A 14,293-nucleotide genomic window follows, 5' to 3' on the forward strand; every position below is an offset into this window, starting at 1 on the left:
GTGAAATTCCTGACCTAGTTGCTTCTGTATTAAGTATGTTGCCTGTGCTTGTGTAATGTGGGTCTCTTGTAAAGAAATTACATCATAGTTGAGTTTTTTCTTTTATTTATTTTATTACGTTTATTGGGCGAATTCAGCCCATTGACATTTTTATCTCTCTTCATGATCTGTCCTCCTTGTTTTCACTCTCCTCTTCAATTTCTTCTTCTTGCTCCTCCTCCTCTTCCATCGTCTTTTCCGATACTAGGGTTTCCATTTTTTTCTTCATGTATAATTTTGAAATCCCAAATTCCAGATCTTCCTTATTTGGCAATTTCATCTGGGCTTTCTTCCTTTTTTGGCATTCATATTCAGTTTTCTCCTTGTCAGCTATATCCCTTTTCAGTCTTTTATAAAGGTCTTTAGCTTTTTCTTCAGATGTTATCCATAATTTCTGTTCCTTACAGGTTATCATAAGCCCCTCTGTCTTTTCCCATCAGAATCTTTTGTGATTCTTTTTGAGTTCTTCTACTAAAAAAATATATTTTCTTCTGTTTAACATTTCGCTTGGGAGCTCTTTCAGGATGACAATTTTTTTTCTTTATATATTGTTGGGTATTCGCTATTCATCTTTAGAATTTCATTTCTGAAGATTTTTTTTGTAAAATTTACTATCACATCTCGTAGTGTTTTGTTTCTTTTTGTATAGTGTTATACCCCTGGGCAGCGAGAGCACTGAAAACCAACACAGAGGCCAATAACAATATAATATCTTTATTGAAGCAAATAAAGTTTCCAAAGAAAATAAGCAGAAAAGTTAAGCAAGCAATTGACCTTTCAGGAAAGATCAAAATTAGTCCAATAAGTGAAAGTCTTATGTCCAATATTACAGTCCAAAGTCCAGAAACCGAAACACACTCAAACTCAGTCTGAGTATTGAGTGGGGAAAAGGAGCAAAGTGTCACAAATAAGTTCTCTGGAGTTAATGTCCAAAAGCAGGATTTCAGAGCAAGGCAAGAGCTGGATGTGCATGAGCTGAAATGCAGTCCAAACTTGGGCAAGAAGGTAGACCTGCGCCCGGTCTACTCAGGAGTAAGCGCACCGTCAGGCCGCTTGGATTTCAGGAGCTAGAGATGATGATGCTTCTCAGTAAGAAGTAAAGTTGACACCGCAAAGGAAAGTTCCCAGCGCAATACTTTTATTGAAGTTCATAAGCTCCCCCAAACCAGGTGCCCAACTCCCTAATTCTTCCCAAGAGAACTGAGCTTGCCATAGTCACCGCACCAGGTGCCTGACTCCCTAATTCTTCCCAAGAGAACTAAGCTTAGCTATAGTCACCACTCTCTGCTAATCTGGCGCTTCTCCTCAAGCTTTGTCTCTGCAATCTCTCTGTTTTCAAAAAAGCCCTGCGATCAAACACCAACCCATCAGGAGAATCTGGGAGAGCCGGCACTGTTTCAAGGGCATCCTTAATTGGCGCTGGCTCAGAAATGTCAATAGAAGGCATCTGGAAAGGAGTTGAATCTTGCTGACATGGGAGAAACAAAGTCTTCTTCGTCCTGGTCAGCAATGGCCACAGGGTCAGGGGCCAAAGGTGCCTGAGGCATCACATATAGTTTGTGTTAATTCTATACACCCGATCTATCTTGTCTTCCGATTCTTCCGATGGGCATTGGAGAAGGCTGGAAATGAGCTCTACAATGATCTTTTTTATATTTTCTTTCTAATCTTCTTGTATATTTCTAAACCTCAACTGATATTCCAACTCCTTTGACTCCCTCAATTCTTGTTTTTCTTCCAACTTTATACTTCTAGTCTCCAAAGCCTTCATTTCCTTTTGTAATTTTTCTTGAGATTTTAAGCTCTTTTTATCATTCTTTAGTTCCTTCAATTCTTGATTTATCATGCCAATTTGCTGTTTCATGTCTCTTAATTCTTCTTTAATTTTCCTTTTGAAATCCAACATCTGCTCCTGTGCTAATTTTTGATAGGCGTCCTGTTTCTCCTGCTTTTTTTGCAGTTCTGTCATAATCGTTTCCATCATGTCTTTTAATTGGATTTTCTCAGTAATAGAAGATCTCTTTTGAAACCCTTTGTAATCCTTTGGGTCTCTCTCACCTTTGAATTTAAAGGACATTTTCTTTCCTTTGTTTCATTTAGGTTTCCTGACAAATCTCCTTCTCTTATTTCTCTGTCTTTTACCTCCTTAGGTTTCTTAGGTTTCTTTCTTAATTTAAACTTTCTTAACTTTAATACTTTCTCTTTATTTAAAGAATATAGAATCTCTTTGCTTTCCGTTCCTTCCGATATCTTTGTGGTATAAATTTATCTTACAGCTCCCAGCCCTCTATAAATTTTCCTAAGTAGGAACCCTCAAATTAAAAATAATGTGGAGGGGGAAGACAAAAGAGAAGGGAAGTTAAGATTAGTCTTTATATGTAACCCTCTTCTTACCCTTTATTCTTGGGGTTTCTTCTGTTTATGAGGATTACTCTTTCTACTTCTCAATATCCTGATTTGAATCCCTTTCCCCAGCGCCCTTTATTAGATTTCAGTTCCTTTTCTTTTGTGTCCTCAGCCTTCTCCCAATCTATGTTTCTTTCTCTCTTTCTATCCGAGCCTTTCCACGGCTTTCCACAGAGTTTCTAGGGTCTCATTGGGCTTCTTTACTTCTTTACAGCTCCTTGCGACCTCTCGTGGTATCAACGAGTTCCCACACTCTTCGCCTGCTCTCATGGTGCTTTTTACCTCCTCTTGTTGCCTCCTGCGGGATTGCTATTCCAGTGCCAAATCAAAAAGGGATTTTAAATAAATCCCTTTGGAGGGAGGGGTTTAATTGATTTTATCCAAATCTGCACATGAGGTATAGTTTTGAACTTTTAAGCTGATTTTAATTGACTTGTTTTAATCTTTCAAAGTGTTCAGTATGTTTTTGTCTGTTTGCATTATACCCTATTATTTTATATTATTGATTAAAATGATTTTTGTGTGCTGCAGGTGGAATATTTGTATTTTAATAAATAAGTAACTTCTACTATCACTACTTGTGTATAGCTTTTTTTCAACTGGTGTGTATAGCTTTTTTTCAACTGGCTATATCTTGGATTTCCCCCCCCCCCCCCCTCTTATAGATGTTGATCGGTACCAAGAACATGTAGGAAAGGTGCTTCTGTCACCACCAGGGTCTCCATCCCAAGTACATCCAGATTTAATTTCTGCAAAGATAGCTTGTTTGGAACTTAGAGAAAAGTGTACAGGGATCAGTGTCTGGAAGGAAGCCTATGCACTTGCCAGAGGAACTGTCTTGGTAAAAAATGAGGAGAACTTGTCTGCAGCATATGTGAAATCAGGTTGGCTGAGCATTTCAAATGTTCTATAATTTCCAGCTCATACAATCAAATTCCTACATTATGTGATCCACCACCCATGCCATTTGCAGTTCGGGAAGGAAGCTGAATTTCTGACAGATGCAATAAGAATATGAATGAGTGAATCTTAAATGAGGTGTCAGATTTCTTTGTTGAAAGAAATAATAGTAGTAACTACATTTTTGAATGAATTAATTTGTTTAGATAACATGTACTGTTTATTATTCTAATTTCAATACTTTCTAGAAATTGTTCCATTGATAGATTGGGAGAACCTGGTGTAGTGAAGTGAGGAATTTGATAATGTAATTATTTGTCAGCGAAAAGAGTAATTGTGAAAACAAGGTAGACTTGTTATTACCTCTCTACTGAACCCCCACTCTCCCATAGCTTCACTCAAAACTGCATTCTAATTCAGGGCGAACTCATTGGAAATGAGGAATGCCATAATTCCTCTGCAAATGGATACAGTAAGAGTAATGGTAACATTTCCCTTGAATCAAGACCCCACACATTCATAAGAGTATTAAAATTGCCTTGCAAAATTGCCTTTGAATGTGTCTCATTCAAAGGATTTTGGGAATGAACAGATGACTAAAAAAATTGATAGGCATTATGAAGAGTAAACAGAAATGGTACAATTGCATCTTTACTTCTTTTTTGTAGATTGCTCCTTTGGCTACTTTGGAGTAAACTGTTCCTCTGTATGCAGTAGGTGTTATGGTGATGAACTGTGCAATCCTTACACTGGAACTTGTGACAATTTCCGTTCATGTAAGGCTCAGGATTCACCTGCTGTTTGTGAACGAGGTATTGAAATAAACACATAAGGGCGAAAAAGACAGAAAACATGTTGTGCAATGCAAAATGTAAACAGTTTGTGATACTTCTATTAGTGCTAATGGGAGTATTTCTAGTGTTTTTCCTAAGTGTACATGACATACTTTGCCTCACTTTTTCTTATGTTAGCTATTATTGTTTTTATATTATAAAATTGCTTTTTAAAAAGCCAAATAGAAAGAAGAAAAAGGGGGAAAAGTCACATAGAATATGAGCTAGTTTTAAACATTCATAAGCTAAACATATGTTCAGAATAACATTTTCTTGAAAATATCCACAACTGAAGCCATAAGTTCTCTGACCATTGAATGGTAAAATGAAAGATAAGGGTTTTAGCAGCAGTGAGATCTCACCGATCTAACCGCACTGACCATAAGTTATATTTCACATTATTGGTATAGTTTTAATAAGAGAATATTATTATTATTATTATTATTATTATTATTATTACTACTACTACTACTACTACTACTACTATTAGTATTATCATTATCTATTACATTAGGGATTCTCAAACTGTGCTCTGTGGAGCCCATGAGGCTCCACGAGTGATAGTCAGGCTCCACGATGCCATGCTGCTTTCTGCCTCTTCCTCTTTCCTTCTCCTTGTGAGAAATTCAGGGAAATTCAGGGAAGTTTAGAGCTACCAAAACAGCAGTAGCATCCTCCCGGGGTACAGACCCTTTCTTCCCCACCTCCCTCATTGCCCACACTTTTCGTTGGCACCCAGACACCCCCCCAGCCTCACCTTCTTTGCTTCCAAAATCCTATTTCCCTCTCACCACTCGGGGTGCTTTGATTGTGCTTTACCTGCATGGCAGAATGGAGTTGAACTGGATGGACCCTGGGGTTTCTGCTATTATTATTATTATTATTATTATTATTATTATTATTATTATTATTATTACAGTATTGTCTCACTTATCCAACATAAATGGGCCGGCAGAATGTTGGATAAGCGAATATGTTGGATAATAAGGAGGGATGAAGGAAAATCCTATTAAACATCAAATTAGGTTATGATTTTACAAATTAAGCACCCCAAAATCATGTTATACAACAAATTTGACAGAAAAAGTAGTTCAATACGCAGTAATGCTATGTAGTAATTACTGTATTTACAAATTTGGCACCAAAATATCATGATGTATTGAAAACATTGACTACAAAAATGCGTTGGATAATCCAGAACGTTGGATAAGCGAATGTTGGATAAGTGAGACTCTACTGTATTATTATTATTATTATTATTATTATTATTATTATTATTATGAAGGCTAGGTGGCCATCTGTTGGGGGTGCTTTGATTGTGCTTTTCCTGCATGGCAGAAAGGGTTTGGACTGCATGGCCCCTGGGGTTGCTCCTATAATAATAATAATAATAATAATAATAATAATAATAATAATAATAATAATAATTATTATTATTATTACTACTACTACTACTACAGTAGAGTCTCGCTTATCCAAACCTTCGCTCATCCAATGTTTTGTATTATGCAACGTAGTCTGCCTCCCGCCCAGATTGACAGCTGTTTCTCTAGGCAGCAACACGCAGCGAGCTAACACAACCAACAACAACACAAGTGCAGCCACACTCCCAAACAAGTGGCAGACTTGTTGTAAAACATGATGTCTTAGTGTTTAATTTGTAAAATCATAACGTAATTTGACGTTTAATAGGCTTTTCCTTAATCCCTCATTATCCAACATTTTCTCTTATCCAACGTTCTGCCAGCCTGTTTATGTTGGATAAGCGGGATTCTACTGTATTACTACAGAGGCGGGATTGCTATCTGCCATGGGTGCCTTGCGCTTTTCCTGCATGGCATAGGGTGTTGACAGGATGTCCCCTGGGGTCTTCCACTGAAATACCGTTAAGATTATGCTGGTTAAAATTCTTCTTAATTTTAAAAATTGTAGTCTTTCTGTCTTTCTTTCTTTCTTTCTTTCGACTATAAACAAGATATGTGCAGTGTGCATAGGAACTTGTTCATTTTTTCCAATTAGTTCACAAAAACACTCTCCCTCCATTTGCCTCTGGCCCGGCCCATATCTCAAATTTTAAAACACAATGTGGCCCCTGTGTCCAAATGTTTGCCCATGCCTGATATATATACATTATATATGATATAAAATATAATATATAAACATTTCTTAGGGCTCCATGAGAAACTTTTCCTTCAAAAAGGGCTCCCTGGCTGAAAAGTTTGAGAACTCTTGAATTACAGCATATTAATTTTGTCATTTATAGATGTAAATCTCACTTTGAGTCTCTTTCGTGGAGAGAGAAAAAGGTGTATACATTATTTATACCCTGCTTTTTATCTCCATAAAGGAGACTCAAAGCAGCATTTGTATCTAAAAATGTCAAAATTAATATGCTGTGATAGATCCTAACCATAAGGGTGTTACCACTAAAGATACCCATATAATGAGCTACAAGGAACATAATCTGTATAGTATTGCTAAAATTTAGCTGAACTAGCACAGGTTGAGCAAATTGCTACACTGGTGAACAGACCCAGTATCCCATATCCAGGATTCCAAAATCTGAAATACTCCAGAAGTATCTACAGGGGTGGTTGAAATAGTAAGACTTGCTTTCTGCTGGTTCAGTGTACATTTTGTGTGCAACATTATTTAAAATATATATAATTCCCTCAGGATATGTATATAAGGTGTATATGAAACATAAATGAAATGTTTAGGCTTAGGTCCCATCTCCAAGACTAGAGTCCCATCTCATTATGTAAGCATATAAAAATACAGGTATTCCAAAGTCTGAAACAATCTGAAATCTAAAACACTTCTAGTCCCAAGCATTTCGTATAAGAGATACTCAATTTGTACCTTTTTAAAAACTTGTATTTTGATCAGCTCTGACCAGTGAGTTGTGTCCACATTTTTCTGGCTGGAAATACTGGGAAAGTCACTGTTATTACTTCAGTACTGAGCCTGAGGCCAGCTGGATAGATGCTCGAAAACAGTGTAGAAGATTCAGAAGTACAGACCTCATGTGGATAAGTAGCCAAAGTGAAATGGTATTGATATATATTTTACAGAGAAATGTACAGATAATGTGGTTTTGGGTTTGATGATTGAATGTATATGGTTTTATGTATACACTTGACTAACTGCTGGAAAAACAATTTGTAAATTAAGAAACAACATATGGTAACTTTAAAAAAAGCACTTTAAACATTAGGTTTATTGCATTTGACTATCTTTAACTGCCCCTGCAATCGCTCTGTGTTGATACTTTACTAGGTTATCTGTTTAAGAGTGTTACTTCACAGCAACCACAAATGGCATGGTCCTAATGCAAATACCCAAGTGATTGTGCATTATGAAAAATAGTATAGAATTCATGTTTTAGGTTCCCTTGCTAAAGTTCTTAGTTTTGGTTTACAATTGTGACTTACATCAGTAGTATTCCATCAGACCAATTCTTTGGTCTCTTTTAGATATCCTGTAGCTGTTCATAAATACCTTATTGGAGATGTTTTTCATTATGGATTACTCTAATATAGTATCCTCTGGGCCTTCCTGTGGTTGATGATGTGTTTTGAAGTCTCTGTTTATCTGTAGCACAGATTTATTTATTTCTTGTGTCAGAAACGAACCAAGGGTACAAGTTGTAATGAATTTTCAAATATAGAGATTTTTTAAAGAAAAAACTTGGCATTAATACAAAATGTATTTTGCCCAGTAGCTGGCCACTTGGAGTGCCTCTAGTGTTGCTGTTAGAAGGTCCTCCATTGTGCATGTTGCAGGGCTCAGAATGTATTGCAGTAGGTGGTCTGTGATTTGCTCTTCTCCACAGTCACATGTTGCAGACTCCACTTTGTAGCCCTATTTCTTAAGATTGGGTCTGCATTTCGTGGTGCTTCGCTTGCTGAGGTGTTCCTGCGAGTATCTCTGTAGATCTTAGAAAGCTATTTCTTGATTTAAGGCATTGGCGTGCTGGCTGATATCTGAACAGGAGATGGGCTAGAGATGTCAATGCCTTGGTCCTTTCATTGTTGGCTGCTACTTCCCGGCGGATGTCAGGTGGTGCAATGCCAGCTAAGCAGTATAATTTCTGCAGTGGTGTAGGATGTAAACATCCTGTGATAATGCGGCATGTCTCATTAAGAGCCACATCTACTGTTTTAACGTGGTGAGATGTATTCCACACTGGGCATGCGTATTCAGCAGCAGAGTAGCAAAGCACAAGGGCAGATGTCTTCACTGTGTCAGGTTGTGCTCCCCAGATTGTGCCAGTCAGCTTTCGTACGATGTTATTTCTAGCACCCACTTTTTGCTTGATAGTAAAGCAGTGCTTCTTGTAAGTCAGAGCACGGTCCAGGGTAACTCCCAAGTATTTTGGTGTGCTGTGATGCTCCAGTAGGATTCCTTCCCAGGTAATCCTCAGAGCTCGAGATGCTTGTCTGTTCTTAAGGTGTAAAGCTGGTTTTCCCTGTAATAGGCAGTAAGAGTACCTAAAGCTTCGGAGAGCTTCTGTTCAACCATTTCAAAGCTCCCTGCTTGAGCGGTGATGGCACAATTGTCAGCATAGATGAAACTCTCTGTCCCTTCTGGCAGTGGCAGGTCATTTGTGTAAATGTTAAACATTGATGGAGCAAGCACGCTCCCCTGATGGAGGCCATTCTTTGCCATCTGCTTCTCTGACCCTGGAATTCAACAAAAAAGCTCCTGTTTTGTAGTAGATTTCCTATGAAGCGGGTGAGGTGGTAGTCCTTTGTGATATTATAAGTTTTTCTCAGGAGAAGGTGGTGGTTTACAGTGTCATAAGCTGCTGACAGGTCTATGAAGACATCTCCTGTAATCTGCTGCCTTTCAAACCCATCTTCTATGTTCTATGTAGCACAGATCAGAGAGCAGTTTCCACTGTGGCTTTCATAAACCTAGCAATTGACTTGTAAAAATCTAATCTTTATCTGCCCTTTCTGCCCACTCAAATCTCCACTTGGCAGCATACCACCCCTTTAGGTATGGTGTGGTTGCAGGCTCTTCTTAGAATATCTTGTCTCCTTCCAGAGGTCCTGGGTGCTGGCACTTTGAAAGAGCCACAAACTGGACTTTATTTCTTTTTTACTACATTTCTCTCCCCCAGCAAAGGATCGTTACCTTGACGCACCTCGATGATGCCATGAGCTATACCGTGCAGGGCCACCCAAGATGGGATGGTCATGGCGGAGAGGTCAGACTAAATACGATCCCTGGGAAGGCAATGGCAAACCACCCCAGTATTCCTGCCATGAAAACTAAGTGGATCAGTACAACCAGAGAAATATACTATCAGAAGATAGGACTCCCAAGACGGAAGATGGTCAAAATGCTACTGGGGAGGAGCAGAGGACTAGTCCAAGTAGCCCCAGATGTGATGACACAGTTAGCTCAAAGCCGAAAGGAAGGCTAATAGCTGACGGTACTGGAGGTGAATGACGAATCCGATGTTCTAAAGATCAACAACTATAGGAACCTGGGATGTAAGATCTGTGAGCCAGGGCAAACTGGACGTGGTTATCGGTGAGATGTCAAGATTAAAGATAGACATTCTGGCAGTCAGTGAACTGAAATGGACTGGAATGGGCCACTTCACAAAAGATGACCACCAGATCTACTACTGCGGACAAGAGGAACACCCAAGAAATGGAGTAGCATTCATAGTAAATAATAACGTTGCGAAAGCAGTGATTGGATACAACCCAAAAAATGATAGAATGATCTCAATTCGAGTTCAAGGCAAGCTGTTTAACATCACAGTGATCCAAATATATGCCCCAACCACAGCTGCTGAAGAAGCAGAATTAGATCAGTTCTATGACGATCTGCAGCACCTACTGGATAAGACACCAAAAAAAGACATTATTCTCATTACAGGAGATTGGAATGCTAAGGTGGGCAGTCAAACGACAACCAGGATCACAGGCAAGCATGGTCTGGGACAACCAAACGAAGCAGGACGTAGGCTGATAGAATTTTGCCAGGAAAACTCTCTGTGCATAACAAACACTCTCTTCCAACAACCTAAAAGACAGTTTTACACATGGACTTCACCAGATGGTCAATACCGAAATCAGATTGACTACATCCTTTGCAGCCAAAGTGTGATGACTCATGGGCCTTGTAGTCCTGTTCCTAGTACTATTGTGACAGACGAAGAGGAAAACATGGGATTTTTGCCGGTTCAGCCAGAGCCGGAGCCTCCTCAGTCTCCTCACCTGCAGGATGTTGATGTTTGTCCTCAAGAATCCAGCCAAACAAGCCTTGGGCAGAATTCTCCCCCGTTTTCCCGAAAGGACAATTATAATAGAGATAGAGGGGCGAGGGAGGCTAATCGCCGGTCTCTCAGAATCGCTGCCAGACAATTAGCTGATTAAGCCTGCTTCCCTTGGGAAATTCTAAGGAGTCATGCATCTGGGCACAGTTTGGGTTTCACTTCTTGTTCTCCAGGGAAAGTGTTCCTTGGCGGGAAAACAAGATCCTATATAGGTGTTTTGCCGCAAGGGGAACCTTGCGGAGTCAATTCGTCAGCTCGAGGAGTGAGATCGTGTGTGGACTCCAGTTCCTTGTTTCCCGGACCAAGTTCCAAGCCTGCCTTGCTTCACGTTTGACCGCGGACCTCGCCACGGACCTTGTTCTTGTTTCTTGTTGCCTCGTATCAAGTCTTGTTTCGCCAAGAATCTAGTTTGTTTTCCAGCCCTGTTGTCAAGCTTCAATGGACTAAAAGACCTTGTCATCTCCCCACACTATTGCTTGGCAAAGTGTGTGTTTCGGTTAATGGATTATAACTTTGGACTCTAATATCTCATATTGGACATTATTTTCCTGGACTATATTTGACCTTTCCTGAAAGGTCTACTTCTGAACTTTATTCTTCACTTGTTTTTATTGACTTTATATATTCCTAAAATAAAGATATTAGATAGAATCTGGCCTCTGCGCATGGTTATTGGTGTTCTGTAGCCTGGGTCCTGACACAAAGGTGGAGGACATCCACCCAGCCGGTGAAAACAAGATCTGGAGCTGACTGTAGTTCAGACCACAAACTTCTTATTGCAAAATTTAGAATCAGACTAAAGAGAATGGGGAAAATACACAGACCAATCAGATATGATCTCACCAATATTCCTAATGAATATGCAGTGGAAGTGAAGAATAGATTTCAGGGACTAGACTTGATAAATAGAGTCCCAGAAGAACTATGGACAGAAGTTCACAACATTGTTCAGGAGGCAGCAACAAAGTACGTCCCAAAGAAAAAGAAATCCAAGAAGGCAAAATGGTTGTCTGCTGAGACACTGGAAGTAGCCCAAGAAAGAAGGAAGGTGAAAGGAAACAGCGATGGGGGAGATATGTCCAACTTAAATGCACAATTCCATAGGTTAGCCAGGAGAGACAAGGAACTATTTTTAAACAAGCAATGCATGGAAGTGGAAGAAGACAACAGAATAGGAAGGACAAGAGACCTCTTCCAGAAAATCAGAAACATCGGATGCAAATTTCAGGCAAAAATGGGCATGATCAAAAACAAAGATGGCAAGGACCTAACAGAAGCTGAAGAAATCAAGAAAAGGTGGCGAGAATATACAGAAGATCTGTATAGGAAGGATAATAATATAGAGGATAGCTTTGACGGTGTGGTGAGTGAATTAGAACCAGACATCTTGAGGAGTGAGGTTGAATGGGTCTTAAGAAGTATTGCTAACAACAAGGCAGCAGGAGACAATGGGATCCCAGCTGAACTGTTTAAAATCTTGAAAGATGATGCTGTCAAGGTGATGCATGCCATATGCCAGCAAATATGGAAAACACAAGAATGGCCATCAGATTGGAAAAAATCAGTTTACATCCCCATACCAAAAAGGGGAAATGCTAAAGAATGTTCAAACTTCCGTACAGTGGCACTTATTTCACATGCCAGTAAGGTAATGCTCAAGATCCTGCAAGGCAGACTTCAGCAATACATGGAGCGAGAGCTGCCAGATGTCCAAGCTGGGTTCAGAAAAGGCAGAGGAACGAGAGACCAAATTGCCAATATCCGCTGGATAATTGAGGAAGCCAGGGAGTTTCAGAAAAACATCTATTTCTGCTTTATTGACTATCCTAAAGCCTTCGACTGTGTGGATCATAATAAACTATGGCATGTACTTGGTGGTATGGGGATACCAAGTCACCTTTTCTGTCTCCTGATAAGTCTGTATAAAGACCAAGTAGCCACTGTAAGAACAGACCACGGAACAACAGACTGGTTCAAGATTGGGAAAGGAGTACAGCAGGGCTGTTGTATACTATCGCCCTACCTATTCAACTTGTATGCAGAATACATCATGCGACATGCGGGGCTTGACGAATCCAAGGCTGGAGTTAAAATTTCGGGAAGAAACATTAACAACCTTAGGTATGCAGATGATACCACTCTGATGGCTGAAAGTGAGGAGGAGCTGAGGATCCTTATCACCAAGGTGAAAGAAGAAAGTGCAAAAGCCGGGCTGCAGTTAAACATCAAGAAAACCAAGATCATGACAACCCGACCGATTGACAACTGGCAAATAGAGGGAGAAAACGTGGAGGTAGTGACAGACTTTATATTTCTAGGTGTGAAGATCACTGCAGATGCAGACAGCAGCCAGGAAATCAGAAAATGTTTACTTCTTGGGAGGAGAGCAATGGCCAACCTCGATAAAATACTGAAAAGCAGAGACATCACACTAGCAACGAAGGTCCGCATAGTTTTCTGTCAGGGGTGGGAGGAAAATGGTGGTGTGGAGGAGCTTACCATCGCTCCGTTGCTGTGGACCCACCATTTCGGTACCCACCATCACCTGATCAGGTTTAGACTTGCTGCACCCCCTAACCATGCCCAGGCCTGAAGCCAGACTGTGCCGGATCCAGAAAATCGGTATCCAGCAAGAATGCCTGGAGTTGTGCGGTCACCACACGTTCCACGATCTTGCCCAAAAAGGGGAGATTGGAAATAGGCCGATAGTTCTCCAATTGAGTGGGGTCCAGTGATGGCTTCTTCAAAAGCGGTTTGATCACAGCTGTAACACTCCTGGGCAGCGCGAACACTGGGAACCAAGACAGAAGCCAATAACAATATAATATCTTTATTAAAGCAAATAAAGTTCCAAATGGAAATAAGCAGCAAAGTAAAAGTAGCAATTGACCTTCCAGAAAAGATCAATTTTAGTCCAATAAAATAAAGTCTTATGTCCAGTATTAGAGTTCAAAATCCAAAAACCGAAACACACTCAAACTCCGTCTGAGTTTTGAGTGGGGAAAGGAGCAGGGAGCAAGGAAAGTCCTTTAGAATAGATGTCCAAATCCGGATTGCAGGGCAAGGCAAAACTAGATGTTCAGGAGCTGAAACGCAGTCCCAACGTGGCAAGAAGGTAAACCAACACCAGGTCTACTCCAGAGTAAGTGCACCGTCAGGCCGCTTGGAAAACAGGAACAAGAGACGACGATGCTTCCCAGTCAGAAGTTAAGTTGACACCGCACAGAAGATTCTCAGCAGAAGACTTTTAATGAAGTTTATAGCTCCCCCAAACAGGTGCTTGATTCCCCAATACTTCCCAAGAGAACTGAAACGCCAAAACATCACGCCAGGTGCCTGTCTCCCTAATTCTTCCCAAGAGAACTGGGTTTAGCCACAATCGCCTCTCTCTGCTAATCTGGCACTTCTTCTTAAACTTTGCCTTTGAGAATGATCTGTTTTCAAAAAAGCCCTTCGATCAAACAGTAATTCCTCCGGAGATCCGGGGAGAGCAGGCACCGTCTCAAGGGCATCTTTAATTGGCTCTGGCAAAGAAATGTCAACAGGAGACATCTGGAAAGGAATTGAATCTTGCTCACTTGGAAAAACCCCCAATCCTCTTCAGTTTGATTAGCAATAGCTGCCAAGGGGGCCAAGGGTGCCTGAGACATCACAGGCAAGACAGAGGCCCTCCTGGTCAGTCGTAAGGCTGAACAGGGAATAGGGTTACAGCCTGTGTTGGAAGGGATCGCACTCCCCCTGAAGACACAGGTTCACAGTGCGGTTGTTCTCCTGGACTCATCGCTGAGCCTGAAGCCCCAGGTCTCGGCGGTGGCCA

At 40.5% G+C, this 14,293-nt stretch overlaps 2 protein-coding genes across 12 annotated transcripts in view; both read left to right on the top strand.

Annotated features, from left to right (window-relative positions):
* LOC107983185 (uncharacterized) overlaps positions 1–14,293 on the top strand; it is a 263,915-nt gene that overhangs the window by 53,726 nt on the left and 195,896 nt on the right. For 6 of the 11 annotated variants that reach the window (XR_010002771.1, XR_010002772.1, XR_010002773.1 and 3 more), the window contains exons 5-6: positions 4,014–4,157; positions 7,068–7,231. Coding sequence is in view for 8 of the 11 variants with exons in the window: in XM_062970409.1 (XP_062826479.1) it covers positions 4,014–4,157; positions 7,068–7,231 (308 nt within the window). In the remaining 3 variants the exon portion in view is untranslated. Of the gene's footprint in view, positions 1–3,110; positions 4,158–7,067; positions 7,232–14,293 lie in introns of all 11 variants that reach the window. The other 5 variants (XM_062970413.1, XM_062970412.1, XM_062970415.1 and 2 more) reach the window with 3 other exon arrangements.
* On the top strand, positions 11,267–13,084 carry LOC134296190 (uncharacterized). The gene has a single exon (XM_062970417.1). It carries the CDS (start codon positions 11,282–11,284, stop codon positions 13,067–13,069), a length of 1,788 nt encoding a protein of 595 aa, XP_062826487.1. The 5' UTR covers positions 11,267–11,281; the 3' UTR covers positions 13,070–13,084.

Source organism: Anolis carolinensis, chromosome 2, assembly GCF_035594765.1.
Source record: "Anolis carolinensis isolate JA03-04 chromosome 2, rAnoCar3.1.pri, whole genome shotgun sequence".
Lineage (NCBI taxonomy): Eukaryota > Metazoa > Chordata > Lepidosauria > Squamata > Dactyloidae > Anolis > Anolis carolinensis.